Source organism: Rhinopithecus roxellana, chromosome 7 (genome assembly GCF_007565055.1).
Source record: "Rhinopithecus roxellana isolate Shanxi Qingling chromosome 7, ASM756505v1, whole genome shotgun sequence".
NCBI lineage: Eukaryota > Metazoa > Chordata > Mammalia > Primates > Cercopithecidae > Rhinopithecus > Rhinopithecus roxellana.
Window position 1 is genome coordinate 62,887,636 of NC_044555.1, and position 19,812 is coordinate 62,907,447.

Below are 19,812 nucleotides of genomic sequence, written 5' to 3' on the forward strand. Positions count from 1 at the left end.
ATAAGAAAATAGAAACAATAAAAAAGGAACAAAATGGAAATTTTGGAATGGACAAGTATAATAATTGGAATGAAAATTTCAATAGAGAGAGTCAATACCAAATATACGTAAGAAGTAGAGAGAATCATCGATCTCCAGTGATAGGTCAGTTGACATTATCTAGTCTCAGAATCTGGAAGAAAAAAAGAATGAAGTAAAATTAATAAAGTTCAGAGTACTTGTGGAAACTATCCTGTACCAAAACGTACATAAAGGGAGTTCTGGAAAGAGGCAAAAAGGGGAATATGAAGGGATATAAAGAATATTTGAGAAAAGAACAGTCAAGATCTTATTAAATACGATGAAATATGTTGATTTACACATTCAATAGATTCCATATAGGGAAAAATCAGAGATATCCTCACTAAGACACTATAAACAAAAGGTAAAAAAGACAAGACAATGAAAAAATCCAGAAAGCAGCAATATAGAAGTTACACTTCACGTACACAGGATGATCAATAATATTAACAGCTGGTTTCTCAACAGAAAGTATGGAGGCTGTATAAATCTGTTTTCATTGCTATAAAGGAATATCAGAGGCTGGGTAATTTATTTAAAGAGATATTTAATTGGCTCATGGTTCTGCAGTCTGGACAAGGACGGCACTGGCATCTGTTTGGCTTCCGGGGAGGCCTCAGGGACCTTTAACTCATGGGAGAAGACAAACTGGAAGTAGGCACGTCATATGGCCAGAAAAGGAGCAAGACACGGTTGGGGGACGCACCACACTTTACAACAATGAGATCTCATGAGAACTCACTCACTAGTGCAAGGACAGCAGCAAGCTATGAGGGATCCACCCCCATGACCAAAACACCTCCCACCAGGCCCCACATGTACCACTGGGAATTATAATTCAACATGAGATTTGGTCAGAACATATATTTAAGCTATATCATTCTGCCCCTGGCCCCTCAAATCTTATTTTCTTCTTACATTGCAAAATACAATCATGACTTCCCAACAGCCCCCCAAAGTCTTAACTCCTTCCAGCATCAGCTCAATTAAAAGTCCCAAATGAAAGTCCAAAATCTTATTTGAGACTCATCTCCTTCCTCCTATGAGCTTGTAAAATCAAAACAAGTTATTTACTTCCAAGATACAATGAGGGTATAGGCACTGTGTAAGCACTCCCATTCCAAAATGGAGAAATCGGCCAAAGGAAAGGGCCTACAGGCCCCATGCAACTTCAAGACCCAGCAGGGAAGTCATTAAATCTTAGAGTTTCAAAATAGTCTCCTTATACTATATATTGTGCATCCAGGGCACAGTGGTGCAGAGGATGGGCTGCTATGGCCTTTGGCAGCTCCACTCTTGTGGCTTTGCAGGGTTCAGGACCCATGGTTGCTTTCACAGCTTGTTAAGTGCCTGTGGCTTTTCCAGGCACAAGGTTCAAGCTGCCTGTGGCTCTACCATTCTGGGGTCTGGAAGATGGTGTCCCTTTTCCATAGATCCACTAGACAGTGCCCCAGTGGGTACTCTGTGCATGGGTTCCTATGTCACATCTCCCCTCTGCACTGCTGTGCCACTGCAGCAGACTTCTGCCTGGACACTCAGGCTTTACCATACATCCTCTGAAATCTAGGTGGAGGCTGCCAAGCGTCCTTCACTTTTGCACTCTGCACACCTACAGGCTTAATGCCACATGGAAGTCACCAAGGCTTACGACTTGCACCCTCTGAAGCAGCATCTGGAGCTGTGTCTGGGGTCATCCGAGCTGAGGCTGGAGCTGGAGCAGCCTGGATGCAAGGAGCAGTGTCCTGAGGCTGCACAGGTTACTGGGGCACAGGTTAGTGAGATTTCCAGGGACACATATTCAAGCTATACCAGAAGCCTAGAGGCAGGAAGATGACATATTCAATGTGCTGAAAGAAAAATATTGCTGATGAAGAATTCTACATTCCACAATGTATCCTTCAAAGAAATCAAGAAATAAGACCTCCCAAGATAAACAAATTTCAAGAGTGATCTTCACTAGTACACTTGCCCTGTAGGAAATGCTAAAGGGACTTTACTGCTGAAAAATAAACAGACAAATTAGGAATTTCGTAGGGTTCAAACTTAATATATCCATAAACTTCATGTAGAAAAAAATACATCAAATACTTAAGTATAACGACTAAATAGCATTGCCAATCATTATATTTCTAGAAAGTATGCCATAGGATACCCATTTCATGAAAAATAAAGAGCTGAACTTTTTATGGCACATTTTTCACAAATCCATAACCATTAGGAATCACTCCTTTATATAGGACTTGTACTCTTGGAACAGCAATAGGAATCTCCAAAGAACCAGTATTCCTGGGATAAATTTATGGGTAGAATAGTTTCACAAGTCACCTTCTTCACATTTACAAAGGGAATCTTCAAGTTCTTTTTGTTTTTCCTTGACACATCAAACATAAAAGCAACTTGAAAAAGTACTTTAGTAGTTCCGTGTTGTCTTCTATGTAACTCTGCCATTTTATTTTTCTAATCAAAATGGAAGAAAGCATAACTTGTGATCTGCTGAATGCAGTGCTTTGCACTTCAAAGCTGTGTCTCACATAGCTGCTAGTTGACATAAGGCATTCTCTCAATAAAAACCATTTACCCAGAATAAAATACAGACGTTCTTTCTTTCTTTTCCTCTTCTTGTTTTTTTTTTCTTTGAGACAGAGTCTCGCTCTGTCGCTCAGGCTGGAGTGCAGTGGCGCAATCTCAGCTCACTGCAGCCTCTGCCTCCTGGGTTCCAGCGATTCTCCTGCCTTAGCCTCCCACGTAGCTGGGATTACAGGTGCACGATACCACGCCTGGCTAATTTCTGTATTTTTAATAGAGATGGGGTTTCACCATATTGGCCAGGCTGTTCTCGAACTCCCGACCTCAGATGATCTGCCTGCCTCGGCCTCCCAAAGTGCTAGGATTACAGGCATGAGTCACTACGTCCTGCCAGACACTCTTTCTAACAGCAAAGTTTTCACCTTTGAAAGTGATTGTTTTGCCTTTATGATCACCAATTCATAATTTGAAAAACAATAGCAGCATGATAATTTTTACTATAAAAAGTTTTCACCTTGAGAAATGTGTCATGAAATATTTATGAAAGAAGTGATATAGTGTCCTAGATTTTCTTCAAAATAATATATCAGGTAAAAGGGGAGAAAGATCGACATGAGTTAGTAATTGTTGAAGCTGTGAGAAGAAAACATGGGAATTTATTATATGCTTTGAAATTTTCATAATTAAGAAACAATTTATGTTCCCAAAATGTAATTTAGGTAAAACACAGAAGATCATTATATACAAACATGGTTTCAACACACAAATATTGCAAAAACCATTGCTTATAGATGTTTTACATTTGTTACTGAGTTTAATACGAAGTTTAAAATTCAGTAAGTCTTTTTTGTACTAATAGCCAAAATAAACTGAGAATTAATTTTAGTTTATTCTTCCTCACACTAATAGCTTTCAAAAGAAGTGAGCTTATCTTATACTATATTTAATACAGATTCCAGTGGCTTCCTTCGTAACTTTTTCCAATATTTAAATATCATCTTTGTTGAATGACTTACCTTAAGGAAATATTTACCACTCCTGACAAGATAATACATCAACACAAAAATATATGAATATTTTATTGCACACAAAAACAGCTACCAGAGAGAGTTGAAGAAACTAGGTAAATATGTAGATTTATTTTACATAAAGAAAACATGCCTTTCCAATTCTTTGGATTGTTAACTGACAATATAAAAAAGGATTCAAATTTATTTTTCAGGGTTAATTTTATTCATAACACTGCTTCTAGCAATTAAGACTCCAAAAACAGATGAGAAGCAATGATTTCCAGCCCACTTAGAAAAGAAGATGTAATTTTACAAGCTTTTCTTTTCTAAAACAACCAATCTAAGATGAGGTTGATGGCCACTTAATCCTTACCATGTTCTACAAAGCCACAGGTTTACCAGTATCAATGAGTAAAAAAATTAACACTGAGTTTGGAAATAACAAAATATAATTGAAAACCTACGTATTAAAATGAAAGAGTCTAGGAAATGTGTTTGTTTCTTAACTGTAAACATAATTAACAGACCCAACTGATAAAATGTGATATGCTTCTCTATACCCTCAAGATCTTTTCTCTCATGTAAATATCTGTTCCCGCCCCAGAGACAATATAACTCAGGCCCTTAACCATTATCAGAATCATCTCCTTCCTCTCTTCTCCTCTCTGTGAAGATTCAGTCATGTCACATTTTCCTGTGAAAGCCCCAGACCAGAAGTTTGAATTCTGTGGCACTTCTTGATGGTGATGATTGATGGCAGGGGGGTGGGGGCAGTTGATACTTAGCATCTGGTATATTAATCAATACTGTGACTCACTTTTAGCATGTGGGTCCAAAGACCCTTGAAAGATGTATTTTCATACATGCCCTTGATTATCTCATCCTTTACACACTGTTTAGAGCCTATCAGCCCATCCGCTTAAAATTATATATTGTTAATCACTGATATGATAACACAGGACATAACATTTGTAAGAACAAGCAATAGGTAACCAGGTGGCTGCTGCGAGAAACTGGGGCTCAATACCACTGGAGAGTCATAGAATGAGTGGGGCACTCACCTCAGAAGTGTCCCATCCAAGGCAAAGAATCTGGAGTATTGACGTGCAAACTTCTGTTACTCTTCTCTTGAGGGTTGATATCCAAGGTATGAGCATTATTCCCTTGTGGGACAGAGAAAACCCTTGAGCAGAGAGTGCAGGAACTCTCTTCAGCTGACCCCAGGGTAGACCAACAGTGTATAGGTAGCTGTTTGCAAGGAATTTTTAAATAAATTTGTATGTTCTTCATCACAAGAGCATCTATATGCTTACGAAAATAGCAGTTAATTGTGAGCCATCATTCAGACCTCAGACAAGGCTCAGTGAAAATATGGATTTGCAACCTACCTGCAATAACTCTGAAAATGCCTTCCTGCCCACATCCTCTCTCTACCAGAGTCTACAGCCCAAAGATTGGGACATATGCCATGTATAATTTGACAGCCAAAGGTTACAAGAAATTTGCAGTATTTTTCCTCTTAAAAAATTCACATTGTACCCTTATGTCTTTGGAGGATAACCTTGCTCCACCTATCATTTTAGTGACCAATCCCTGCCTTAGAGGATGTAAAAAAGGTGTGGCATGTTTATGGAGAGCAAGCTCCACCACTAGTTGTCTGCTGCTCAGTTTCCTCCTGTGGCTCTTTGTATTAGCCCATTCTCAAACTGCTATAAAGACACTACCTGAGACTGGGTAATTTATAAACAAAAGAGGTTTAATTGAGTCACAGTTCTGCATAGCTGGGGAGGCTCCAGGAAACTTACAATCATGGTGTAAGCTGAAGGGGAAGCAAGGCACATCTTACACACAGCAGGAAAGAGAGAGAGTGCAGGGGAAACTGCCACTTTTAAAATCATCAGATCTCATGAGAACTCCTTTACCGTCATGAGAAAAGCATTGGGGAAACTGCCCCCATGAGCCAATCACTCCCGCCAGGTCCCTCCCTCAACACGTGGGAATTACAATTTGAGATGAGATTTGTGCAAGGACACAGAGCCAAACCACATCACCGGGCCCCTGGCCCCTCCCAAATCTCATGCCCTTTTCACATTACAAAACCAATCATGCCTTCCCAACGGTCCACCAAAGTCTTAACTCTTTCCAGCATTTACTCAAAAGTCCAAGCCCGAAGTCTCATCTGAGACAAGGCAAGTCCCTTTTGCCTATAAGCCTGTAAAATCAAAAGGAAGCTAGTTACTTTCAAGATACAATGGGGATACAGGCATTGGGTAAATTTTCCCATTCCAACTGGAAAAAAAAAATGGCCAAAACAAAGAAGCCAGAGGCCCCATGCAAGTCCAAAACATGCCCAGGCAGTCATCAAATCTTAAAGTTCCAAAATCTCCTTTGACACCACATCTCACATCCAGAGCATGCTGATGCAAGGAGTGGGCTTCCATGCCCTTGGACAGCTCCACCACTGTGGCTCTGCAGGGCACAGCTCCGCAGTCGCTTTCACAGGCTGATGTTGAGTGCCTACAGCTTTTCCAGGTGCACTATACAAGCTGATGATGGATCTACCCTTCCGAGGTCTGGATGATGGTGGCCCTCTTCTCACAGCTCCGCTAGGCAGTGCCCCAGTGGGGACTCTGTGTGCGGGCTCCAAACCCACATTTCCCCTCTGTATTGCCTCACTAGAGTTCCTCATGAGGGATTCACCCCTGCAGCAGACTTCTGCCTAGACATCCAGTCATTTCCATACATCCTCTGAAGTTTAGGCAGAGGCTCCCAAAGCTCAACTCTTGTCTTCTGTGCTCCTGCAGGCCCAACACCATGTGGAAGGTGCCAAGGCTTGGGGCTTGCACCATCTGAAGCAACTGCCTGAGCTCTCTACCTTGGCCCCTTTTAGCTGAAGCTGGAGCTGGATCAGCTGGAATGAAGGGCATCATGCCCTGAGGCTGCACAGAGCAGCAGGGCCCTGGGCCCTGCTCATGAAACCAGTTTTCCCCTTTAGGTCTCTGGGCCTATGATGGGCGGGGCTGTTGTGAAGATCTCTGACATGCACTGGAGACATTTTCCCCATTGTCTTGGCTATTAACATGTGGCTCCTTGTTACGTATCCAAATTTGTGCAGCCAGCTTGAATTTTTCCCCAGAAAATGGGTTTTTCTATTCTACCTCAGTCTGGACTTCATTGTCCATATCACTATCAGCATTTTGATCAAGACTATTCAACAAAACTCTAGGCAGTTCTAAACTTTCCAACATCTTCCTGTCTTCTTCTGAGCCCACCAAACTGTTCCAACCTCTGCCTGTTACCCAGTTCCAAAGTTGCTTCCATATTTTCAGGATATCTTTATAGCAGTACCCCATTCTGCCAGTACCAGTAATCTATAGTAGTCCATTCTCACACTGCTATAAAGATACTACCTGAGAATGAGTAATTTATAAACAAAAGAGGTTTAATTGACTCACAGTTCTGCATGGCTGGGGAAACCTCAGGAAACACAATCGTGGCGGAAGGCAAAGGGGAAACAAGGCATGTCTTACATGCAGCAGGAGAGAGAGAAAGTGCAAGGGAAATTGTCACTTTTTTTTTTTTTTTTGAGACGGAGTCTTGCTCTGTCGCCCAGGCTGGAATGCAGTGGCCGGATCTCAGCTCACTGCAAGCTCCGCCTCCCGGGTTCACGCCATTCTCCTGCCTCAGCCTCCGGAGTAGCTGGGACTACAGGCGCCCGCCACTGCGCCTGGCTAGCTTTTTGTATTTTTTAGTAGAGACGGGGTTTCACCATGTTAGTCAGGATGGTCTCGATCTCCTGACCTCGTGATCCGCCCGTCTTGGCCTCCCAAAGTGCTGGGATTACAGGCTTGAGCCACCGCGCCCGGCCGGGAAATTGTCACTTTTAAAACCATCAGATCTTGTGAGAACTCCCTCATTATCACGAGAACAGAATGGGGGAAACTGCTCCCATGATCCAATCACTCCCACCATGTCCCTCCCTCAACAGGTGAGGATTACAATTTGAGATTAGATTTGGGTGGGGACATACAGTCAAACCGTATCATTCCTCTTCCACACTCTTCATTGGATAAAATGGGTGATTTGACAAGCAGTAAAGAGGCACTAGGGCCACTGCTAGACTAGAACGCTCCATGTAAGAGTCACTGTCTCCTACTACGAGTGACAGAGTCATCCATTTGAACTCCTTCTAGAATAAAACATGCAATGAAAGCATTTGAATTTTGAAGCACAAGGACTCAATAATAAAATAACTATCAGGAGAGCATTTAGGATCAGTGATGATTCCCATTGCTCTGTGTGCTAGTTTCTGGACGAAATGAAGCTGATTCTCTTGTTGAACATTAAATGCAGAATGTGGACCCTGAAAATTGTCTTTCATATCACCCCTACCCTGCACCAACAGAATCGAAAATTCAGTGGGGAGACTTATGGATCGCGTTTGAGAATTGCTGGTCTACATAAGCCAAAGAGGTGTCTGTAACCAGTAAACAATTATTTGGGATTTCTGTGCAGCAAATTGTTAAGAGATGGAGAAAGGAAGAATATCTTCATGAGAAGTCACATAATTACAGTCAAGTTAGAAATAATCAGACACAGATAGCACCAGTTATTCAGAAAATTGACCAAGGAACAAGAGTTTTGGAGAAGGAGTAGGGTGCTAAATAAAATGTATTTTAATCCTACCAGGAAAGGCAATCCATGCATCAGCTGTACTCTTATAGTTAAATGCTGATTATCCCCATTGTACAAGGATGGGGGACCAACACTTTATAAAGAAATGCCACCTAAAATGCAGACACACTATTTAAATTAATCACAATCTTAAAGTAGGGGTCAGTACATCAGGGGAGAGATAAAAAGCCTAAACTCCTCATCCCATCCATGAAGAGGGGCTTAGCAGCCTCTCGAGGAAAAGCTTTGTTGTATCTCATACTATAGCCTCACATTTTTAAAAACAATTTACTTAAACTCATTTCCCAGTAGAAGTTGAACAACGAGTATTTGTTCTGTGAAATTGCGTAGGAGAAACTTGACTTTGCCAGAGGAAAGGGCTGTCCCAGGAACACTTGGTGAGAGAGGGTGGTAGTTTGTACTGCTGTGAATCACAGCAGGTACTTACTGGTTCTCTGTACATATCTTTGTTCTCACTAAAAGCAGAGAGAGGCCATGAGAAACTATGCGACCAAGCAACCTAATTATACAGCATTTCATTGAAAACTTGACTGTGGTCCCACAGTTCTAGTTGAGCATCAGCCCTGACATTGAATTCTGTTTCTGTATCATCTTGGGTAAGTGCTTTATATTTAGGATCACAGATTCCTCATGGGTACAATAACAAAACAATTAAATTGTGAGGATTCCCAAGAATGTAGGAAATCATCTAGTCTGGTACGGACTCATTAAATCATCTACTTCTCTGGTGACAGAGCTGAGACTGGCTTCCTCGCCCCCTTTTTAAACCAGTGCTCACTGTGGCCATGCTCCTGAACCCTGGGCCTCACACACAGCATTGAGGCAGCATGCTGCCCAAAGGCATTTCACATTTGTAGTTGGGAGTTGACGCCACTTCCACTCCCACAGATACCTCCAACAATTTGCTCCTTTGCTTTCCTAGCCCATTTTTGTTGCTTCTTCCTCACTGTACTCCTTTCCAAAGGAGAAGAATGTGCCAAGCACTGGCATGGTGTGCAGTGTGGGAAACACAGACAGATGTGGGAACCTCCTAACTCTGCAGACCTCATGGCTCAGTAGGGAAGACTGAATGGTACTATCTTGTGGTACCACCTGCTTAGTCTCCCATCACCAGTCCTGGAACTAGCATTCCCCTCTTCTGGGGAACTGCTCCACACAAACACTGATTCCAGGTATGTGGCTCCAGGAGTGCTTTATATCATTACATGTCCCACCTTCCTCACCACAGCTGACTGGCTCTGGGATCAGATAGTCGTGATCTCTGCCCCTGTGCTTTGTGTTCCTGGCTTAAGGTTAGGTACCCAAGGATCAGCCTGATTTTATTCCAGGACATCGAGACAGAAGGAAAACCTTTTTCCTTGATCCTCAAGAGTCCATGAGGGATTTTTCTTTTTTATTTTCCTTTTGAAGACCAAGTCTCTTACTCCTGTCACCCAGACTGGAATGCAGTGGTGGGATCACGGCTTACTGCAGACAGACTTCCTGGGCTCAGGCCATTCTCCCACCTCAGTTTCCTGAGTATCTTGGACTATAGGTGTGTGCCACCATGCCTAATATTTTGTATTTTTTTTTTTTTTTTTTTTGTAGAGAGTGGGTTTTGCTATGTTGCCCAGGATGGACTTGAACTCCTGCGTTCCAGCAATCTGCCTGCCCTAGCCTCCCAAAGTGCTGAGATTACAGAGGTAAACTGCCATGCCTGACCAATGAGGGATTTTAAATTTCACTCTCCAGAACGAAAAAAAGGAGAAGGATTGATATATATATATATGTGTGTGTGTGTGTGTGTGTGTGTGTGTGTGTGTGTGTGTGTGTGTATTTGGTGCAGTAAGCAAAAGGAAGAAAGTATGATGACCCAGAGCTATCTCAACCTCTCATTTTCTTCATCTGCCTTCCCACTGAGAGGGTGTGTTTTGGAATGCACTCCAGTGCCATAAGCCTACAAGACCCTATGGGTACAGCCTGTGGTTATCCAGTACCTTCTTTGACTAGCTAATTTGATTTGTGAGGAAAGGCTAGCTCCTGTAACAAATGTTCCTAATCTCTAGGCTTTAAAATAGATATTTATTTTTCTGTTTTTATCAAGGTCCTGTGCAGGTTGGTGGTGACAGTGATGAGGGGACATTCTCCATATGTTATTCAAAGTTCCAGGCTCCTTCTCCAAATTGGGTATGTCATATTGTAGGGTCTGTTCCTCTTCTTCACACAAGACATGGATTGCACAGGGTGTGTCCTATAAACTAGGCCTTATTTAGCCATACATCACTTATTTTCTTATTCCAATAGCCAGAAATCAGTACATGACCCCATGAAATCACAAGAGCAGCTTGAAAAATATGGTTACTTGTGGACCAAGATGAAAACAAATAAGCTTTGATGAAGTCATTCTGCCACAGTGAGTTTCTCTAATTGGAAGATTTGAAAAGTACTAGCAAGTTCATTTTGCTACAGACCTAAGCTTGTTCTTCAGTGAGCTGAAGAACTAATTGGTTTTAAATTCAGCAGGGAAGACATGGGGATTAGTTATTGAGTACCTAAAACCGTGAACATAGAGGACTTTTCGAAGTAAATTTTAAAAACGGAGTCTTTGGTGTTTAAGCTTTGATCCTCAAAACATATCTGAAATCACATTCCCTATAATGTGGAGCCATCTCTCCTGCAGAGAGAATTAAGCTTCAGGGTGCAGCAGACATGGATGAGCATTTAAAGGGAAGCTGACATCTACCTAGAAGACAGATTCACTAAAGTCTTCCAATGCCAGAGAAATACCATGCTTTGGGCATTTGGAATAGTTCCTACTCTGCCTGGGAGCTCTATACCTTTATCTCCAAAGGAGATGACCACTCCCTAATTGACACACTCCACCCTCCTGTTCATGGGAGAATTCTATTAGTCATCCAGACTCACAACTGTGCATTAGATCCATGCTCGTCACCGAGGCTAACCCAGTCCTTGTTTCCAATCATGAATGGGCAAACGTTTTCCAGCTCTTTAAGAAAAGTGAGGAAGATGCAAAAAGAGAACTAATTCTGGAGGAAGGAAAAAAGGATATAATACAGGAAACAGAAGAAAACGTTACCAGAACATACTCTCAGAGTTTAAGAAAGACAAGAGGTTTATAAAATGAGAACAAGCTGTCACAGAGGGGAATAATCAGGGGACAGGCGAAAAGTCCTTGGACACTAGAAAAGTTTCTGCAGAATTGACGTCGCGCAGAGGACTGACAGTGCCTAGTTCCCCGGCCTGCCCTCGGAACTCATTGCGCTCACCCGCGCCACCACCACCACCACCCGCCGGACCGGGCTCGCCCCTTCCTTCGTAACGGTCCCCATAGCCCACTTCCGGTCCCTTCGCAGACCCTGCGACAACCACCACCCCGCCTGGAGGACCCCGCCCTCCGCTGGTCGCCGCCGTCGTCCACCATGGTGGTGCTCCGAGGCCTCCGCCGTGGCCGCCACAGCCGATGCCGATGCCGCTGCCCGCTCCGGGACCGTCGCGACCACACCGCTTTACCCCGCCTGCTCCCCGCGCCCGCGCTGCCTGCCCTGGGCCCGCTGTCGCAGGTGCGCCAGAACTACCACCCCAGCTGCGAGGTCGCCGTCAACTTCAACGTCAACCTGGAGCTCCACGCCTCCTATGTGTACCTATCCATGGCCTTCTACTTCGACCGGGACAACGTGGCCCTGGAGAGCTTCAGCGGCTATTTCCTGCGCCAGTGGCAAGAGAAGAGGGAGCATGCCCAGGAGCTGATGAGGCTGCAGAACCTGCGCGGTGGCCGCATCTGCCTTAGCGACATCAGGAAGCCAGAGCGCCAAGGCTGGGAGGGCGGGCTCCAGGCCATGGAGTGCGCCTTCGACCTGGAGAAGGAAGTCAACAAGAGTCTCCTGGAGCTGCACCAGCTGGCCAAGCAGAATGGCGACCCCCAGCTCCGCGACTTCCTGGAGAACCACTTCCTGAACCAGCAGGCCAAGACCATCAAAGAGCTGGGTGGCTACCTGAGCAACCTGCGCAAGATGGGGGCCCCCCCGGAAGCAGGCCTGGCAGAGTACCTCTTTGACAAGCTCACCCTGGGCCGCAGCGAGAAAGACACTTGAGCCCAGAGGGGCCCCGCAGCCACGGGGTGCCTTCCCCGGGTACCGCCACCAGGTGGGGCGTCCACGTTGCCCTTTCAGAACGTTTCTTCAGTTTTCTCCTCTCAGTTTTACCGTTGTTGGCAATAAAGTTATCTATTCTCAAAGCAATAAAGGTGTCCAGCTGATGCGTGTCTGCAACACTCTCACCTTTTAGGAATCCGGGCACATCCCCATGCAGGTTTAAAGTAGGTATCCAGCAGTCTCTCCACTCAGCTCTGCCCCATCTGCATGCAGCTCAGGATCTGCGGGGGTGGAGGAGAAAGGTATTCTATGGGTCCCTGGAAAACACATCGGTCTTCCCCTTATAAACTCTGAGGGCATGTGGGATGGGGTGGGGTGAGGTGGGGTAGGGTGGGGTGAGATGGGTGGGGTGGATGGGGTCGGGTGGGGTGTGCAGTCTTGGGCCATGGTATCTGTGGGTGCATATGCATGGTAAGGTGTAAAGCATGGTATGGAATTCATCCTAGTGGTTGCCTCTGGAGAAGAAGGGTAAGACATGTGATTGGGCAGGGATTAAGATAATATAGTCTTTAACTTGACATGAAAAGTTTTCTTTTTAAAGTATGCGTCGTTGGGTGGGTGGCTCAGGCATGTACTTCCAGCACTTGGGAGGCTGAGGCGGGCAAATCACCTGAGGTCAGGAGTTTGAGAACAGCCTGACCAACATGGAGAAACCCTGTCTCTACTAAAAAATACAGAATTAGCCGGGCATGGTGGTGCATGCCTGTAATCCCAGCTACTGGGGAGGCTGAGGCAGGAGAACCATGTGAACCTGAGGTGTGGAGGTTGTGGTGAGCTGAGATCCGCCATTGCGCTCTAGCCTGGGCAACAAGAGCAAAACTCCATCTCAAAAAACAAACAAACAAAAAACAAAATATGCAAGTGCTAAGGATTCTTGCTTCTGGGCTTCAAGATGGGGGCTCTGGTGGACAGTATCGCAGAGTACCTCTTTGGCAAGCTCACCCTGAGTGATAGGGATAATGGGACTGAGCCTTAGCTGCCTTCCCCACAGATAGGGGTTTATTTCCTGTATATTGCCCTTACGAATTCTCCATTCATGGTTTTTCCTTCAATTGTACCATTTCTTCCATTAAAGCTGGTTGAAAAATAAACAACTCAAAAGGACTGAAAAACATAAGGTCAAAGCTGAAGGTCAAATTTGTGATATTGAATATAAAGTAGAATAAATGACCCCAAAATGTCAAGGCAGTGACTGTCTGCTTTGAAGAATGTAGAGGGGTGGCAGAGAGTTGAAGGTGCAGACCAGGTAGAGCCAGTGTAGCTGATCCAGGTAGGAGACTAGTGCAGCTTGAGCTGTGATGGTGACTGAGGAAACGAAGAGAGTTTGACAAGTTCCAGATGGGTTTTTGACAAGGAGAGACAAACTTAGCTCATGGACAGAAGGTGAGGAATGGGAGAGGGGGAACATAATGTAGGTTCTGAAGTTTGGATCTGAAGACCTGGATTGATGATCGTGTTATTATCTCCCTGGGGATGGTTGCAGGGGTCCCCAGGGTGGAGGAGCGGGGAATGCATGCCATGTAAAACCAGATTTTTATTAGATATCCAAGTGGAAATGTGAATCATGGAGCTGCAAAAATGTCACGATTGGAAGTAGGCATATGGGGTACTTTTTATAGATGGTATTGAAGTCATGTGATTGGATGAGCTCACCAGAAAGCGAGTATAAGGGAGAGTATGACAAATCTAGTCCAAAGTGCAGGGCAGCTAACATTTAGAGGATGGTTGAGGTGTTTGAACACCCAGAGAGTTGCTGGTCCCACCTTGATTGTTGTCTGCCTCATGTTTATTATCTTATTCCCAATGTCTGCCCCAAGCTCACCTCAAAATCATCCTGTTCCTGAGAAGCTCAGTGTGGCCTCTGAATTCTCCTTTCAAGATGGAGAGAAAAGTTCGCCTTTTACATTTTCTTCATATCTCTGGATAGAAAGATATTATTTCCTAGTATAAAGAAGATTCTATATGGAAATGATACACCTGTTTCTCTATGTTTTTTTTTTTTTCTCGTTCCCCTTTAAAAACTCTTCTCTCTTAGTCCACTCTCTATTTGACCAAAGGATACCTCCACCCATGTAAACCCTAACGTTGCCCACGTCTGTTGAAAAATACTTAAAACATCTATTTTCTGTGCCACAAAGAATGTTACAAAGAAACAAGAAACAAAAAAGTCTTCTTTCTTCTGTGGGTTTCAAAGGTAAAAGGCAAAAATTACAGACTCTATGCTTTAGTCAAAGACACATGTGCAGCTTGCATCATTTTAAAGCTAGCAGATTGTTTTGAGCATTGTAATAGTCCGTTTTTCACGCTGCTAGTAAAGACATACCAAAGATTGGGCAGTTTACAAAAGAAAGAGGTTTATTAAACTTACAGTTCCACGTGGCTGGGGAAGCCTCACAATCATGGTGGAAGGTGAAAGTCATGTCTCACATGGCGGCAGACAAGAGAAGAGAATGAGAGCCAATGGGTTTCCCCTTATCAAACCATCAGATCTCTTGAGACTTATTCACTACCAGCAGGACAGTATGGGAGAAAGTGCCCCCATGATTCAATTATCTCCCAATGGGTCCCTCCCACAAAACATGGGAATTATGAGAGTACAATTCAAGATGAGATTTGGGTGGGGACACAGTCAAACCATATAAACATTTATTAAGATATGAACAAGTTTAGCTGTGCAATAATTGTCTTCCACATTTCCATATGAGTGTACTTTAACACTTTTCTTAAAAATTAGGATTCTGGCCCTTTGAGTTCAGTTTCCAGAAAATGCTATTGCCTTTTTATGCATCTTTGTCAAACTTGGTCTTCTCGTTGCATCTCTTTCGCTGCCTACTGTAAGGACTTCTGAATTCTCTGACTTCGTCTCAGCTATAACCTATTGAAACAGTGCCTTGACTGTTCTCCTGTGGATATGAGAAAGAACAGAGCAAGCATTAATTTTTGAGTGTTTCAAACTTTTAGTTGACTGAGGGGACTTCTTTCTGTTTTGGAGAGAAAATTTGGTGTAGTGTTTTCTTAACCTCAGATTGCCTGAGTTCAAATCCCATCTTAGCCACTCATTTTGGGTAAACTTGGGTAAGTTGTTTAACTTTTCTGTGCCTCAGTTTCTCCATATAGGGATAATATAGGGATAGTAAAAGCATCAACCCCATTGGGTTGTTGAGATTAAATGAGTTAATATATGTAAATCACTTAGAGCAATGCCTGGCACAGTGTATGTTTGCTATGTGGTACCCATGATTTATCACCATTATCATCTTCTACTCTTTTAACTTTTATTTAGGTTCAAGAGAACAAATGCAGGTTTTTATACAGGTAAACTGCTGTCATGGAGGGTTGTTGTACAGATTATTTCATCACCCAGGTACTAAGCCGTGTACCCAATTAGTTATTTTTTTGTTGCTCTCCCTCTTCCCACCCTCCACCCTCAGGTAGGTCCCAGTGTCTGTTGTTCTCTTCTTTGAGTCCACGTGTTCTCATCATTTAGCTCCCACTTGTAAGTGAGAACATGTGGTATTTGATTTTCTGTCCCTACGTTAGTCTGATAAAGATAATGGGCTGGAAGCCATCATCCTTTACCCTCATGTTTCTTCGTGGTCTTTCTTTGTTTTGAGACGGAGTCTCGCTCTGTCACCCAGGCTAGAGTGCAGTGGACGGATCTCAGCTCACTGCAAGCTCCGCCTCCCGGGTTTACGACATTCTCCTGCCTCAGCCTCCCAAGTAGCTGGGACTTCAGGCCGCCGCCACCTCGCCCGGCTAGTTTTTTGTATTTTTTAGTAGAGACGGGGGTCTCACCGTGTTAGCCAGGATGGTCTCGATCTCCTGACCTCGTGATCCGTCCATCTCCCCCTCCCAAAGTGCTGGGATTACAGGCTTGAGCCACCGCGCCTGGCCCTTCGTGGTCTTTATGATTTGGGAAAATACTTCACTTCTACACTTTGCCACTGGGGGTCTCTCTTGCATGTCTGGTAACCAAGTCGCCCTGCGTACTGAGAAGGAAAAACCCTTAGAAGTTGGTTTGGTTGTCAGGTGTCTCCAGGACTCAGGAGGGTACATGGTTGTTTTCGCTCCCTGCCCCTACTCCACACATACCTCAGACCCAAGACAGGAGGAAGGTTGTGCTGTGATAAATTTCCGAGCTATTCCCCGCCCCCGTCCATTCTATCTCAAACAACTTTCCCTTGAATTCACTCCTAGAATGCTGTGCTTGTTCTTCCCAGACCCAGGTTGCCTGAGTCTCCTGTTTCCATCCTGAACTTTCTCCCACTCTTCAGAGGTGGACAAGAACAACAGGATGAAGTGCTCACCCTGATCCCCACCTTCCTCTGGATGTTTGGAGCTGAAAAGGAGAGGAATGGCTGAGGGGGAGAATGAGAAAAAGGGAACACATTAGGGCCACTGATAACGTAACTAAAATAGACATATCATCATGAGCTTTGGCATAGAGGCTCTCAAGCTTTGCTGCACATTCAAATCACCTGCAGAGGTTTTGAAAATCTCAATGTCCAGGCGGCATCCCCGACCAAATACATAAGCCTCTGGGGCAGGGCCTGGGCATGCCAGGCATTGAAAACCAGCACTAGCATCTGGCTGCTCAAAGTGTGGTCTGTGGACCAGCAGTACCAATCTAAACTGAGAACTTGCTAGCAATGCAAAATTTCAAGCCACACCCCAGGGCTATGAAATGAGTATCTACATTTTAAGAAGACTCTGGGTGATCAGTTTACACATTGGAACTTGAGAAGCACTCTTTAGCACCCTGGTTGCCAAATATGGCTGCACCTTGAGATCACCTAAATAACCTGAAAATAATACTAATGCCTGGACTTAATCAATGTGCTCAATCTATACCCTCATGTAAGTACTACACCAAATACAATAAAAACTTACTGTAACTTCAACAGTTATTGACTAAACAATCAGTGATCTCTGTCTCACACACACTAGATTTTATCTATTCTGTTGTTTATCACAAACCGGTTTGTTGCATAGCATGGGCTGGCAAGCTACAGCCAGCAATCCTAATCTGGCCCCCACTTTTTGTGTGAATACAGTTTTTTTTTTTTTTTTTGAGACAGAGTCTCGCTCTGTCGCCCAGGCTGGAGTGCAGTGGCCGGATCTCAGCTCACTGCAAGCTCCGTCCCCTGGGTTTACGCCATTCTCCGGCCTCAGCCTCCGGAGTAGCTCAGCCTCCGGAGTAGCTGGGACTACAGGCGCCCGCCACCTCGCCCGGCTCATTTTTTTGGTATTTTTTAGTAGAGACGGGGTTTCACCGTGTTAGCCAGGATGGTCTCGATCTCCTGACCTCGTGATCCGCCCGTCTCGGCCTCCCAAAGTGCTGGGATTACAGGCTTGAGCCACCGCGCCCGGCCATGAATACAGTTTTATAAGAACACAGTCACCCCATTCAATTACCTACTGTTTGTGGCTACTTTTTAAACTCCAGCAGGAGAGTTTGTAGTTGAGACAGAGGTCGTTTGCAGTAGCTGCAAAGCCTAAAATATTTACTATCTCATTCTTTATAGAAAGTCTTTGCCAATCCATGTTTGTGGTAACTTGCCGCAACCATGAATTCACCTAAAGCTACCAAATATTATAAACTTTTCACCTTTCTTTATGCATCTATTTGTCTTTTTACTTTTCTTTTATTTTTTTCTCACTCTCCATTAATATTCTAGAATGATTTGGAAATTTGTAATATTTTAGACACATCGCGAACACTCACACTTACTAGAATTTCAATTGTTACCTTTCAGACTAACATCTTTGTATATTTCAGCAATTCAACCTCTTGTCTTTGTGCCTTCAATTTAACCTGTCTCTTGCTGTGCCTTTTTAAAATTGAGGGCCATCAGTCATCCTGCTTCTGGAAGCATCAGAGTGGAACAATGCTTGACTAGCCTTTTTGACGGATTCTTCATAATCACATATTCATCACAGAGGCTGTTTAAAGTGTGCTCGTTTTTAAGTTATTACAATCTATTCCCATCACTTTTCTGTCTGTGAGGCATTTACATTTTATTGATATGGAAAGCTACTTCCTGGCATGAGGAGAAATAGACTTCTTCCATTTTATATCTATTTCAAATTTTGTGTTTTATAATGTTGGTTTTGGTTTATAATTTATTGTAATGATATATTAACTGTACCACATGCACCAAGGATATTTATTTATTTTTTTCCCTTGGGATACTTCTCTGTGCATGATTTTTTTCTCCCAAATGTTTAATTATTCTATGAAGCATATTGAAAATCATAAGTTCCAATTCAAAATATGTATTCAGAACTATAAATCAAGAAATAGACTGAAGGTAAAAATTTTTAGGAAGGGAGCATTCATGCAGTTATTTCTTTTCAGCCAAATAGCCATTTTTTCAACTATTTATATTGGGTTCTGTCATGTGTTCCACACGTTATGCTTGACGCTAAGAAAGCAAGGTGACTAGGACACAGATTGTGGTCACAGTCGGACAGACATACAAGTAGATGCCTCCAATATACTTCAGTACGATCTACAAAAGAAATAAACACAAAGTGCTATGCGACTCCAGGAGAGAAACGGGATCTACTTCTCACCTGAGGAGTCAGGAAACACCTACTGTGGAGGTGACATTGACTCTTGAAGGATGAGTTGGAGTTCCACAGCTGGAGAAGAGAGAAGAGAGTACTTTAGTTACGCTTCTTTATTGCATAAGAGCCAATAGAGAGGGAACAGTTACAAACACAGGGTTGTAAGGGAATCTAGTTGATGAGGTGATGTATTTACTAGACACAGAAGGGGGGATACATTGTTTTATATTTTAAGGAACTCCATAAAACTCTCCTCTGAAAGGTCCTCGCTGACTTACTAGTTAACATCAACACTGGTCTCTTTTCAGCCCTTGCCCTGCTTGACCACTCTGGAGCCATTTCATTGTGTTGGCTAGTCCTTCTTTCCTTGGTTTTCCTGTCCTCTCTTGATTTGCCAAATATTTATCTATAGAGAACTACATAGATTTAATAATCCTCTTGGATTCTGCTTTTGTCCTCTTCAACGCTTGCTCTGTGTTCATTTCCCCCTGAGCTTAGCCACCCCCAGTGGACACTTTCTCTCTCTCTCTCTCTCTCTCTCTCTCTCTCTCTCTCTCTCTCTCTCTCGCCCCCTGTGTGTGTGTGTGTGTGTGTGTGTGTGTGTGTGTGTGTGTGTGTGTGTGTTCCAGATGGCTCATCTTGACCATGACACTTGAAAGGCCACCTATGAAGCATCTCCCTCTCGGTGTACCCAGAACACTCATACTCAAGAAATCCCACGATTAATTCATTGTCTTTTTCTCAAATGCTCGCTAGATTTGCCACACCTGCCCCTACACTCACAAGTAACACATTTTGTA

At 43.7% G+C, this 19,812-nt stretch overlaps 1 protein-coding gene across 1 annotated transcript; it reads left to right on the forward strand.

The window, feature by feature from the left end:
- The first annotated feature begins 11,710 nt into the window (after positions 1-11,710).
- Positions 11,711-12,382, forward strand: LOC104662964 (ferritin heavy polypeptide-like 17). Its single transcript, XM_010364097.1, has one exon. The coding sequence runs from the start codon at positions 11,711-11,713 to the stop codon at positions 12,380-12,382; it is 672 nt and encodes a 223-aa protein (XP_010362399.1).
- The last annotated feature ends 7,430 nt before the right edge of the window (positions 12,383-19,812 follow it).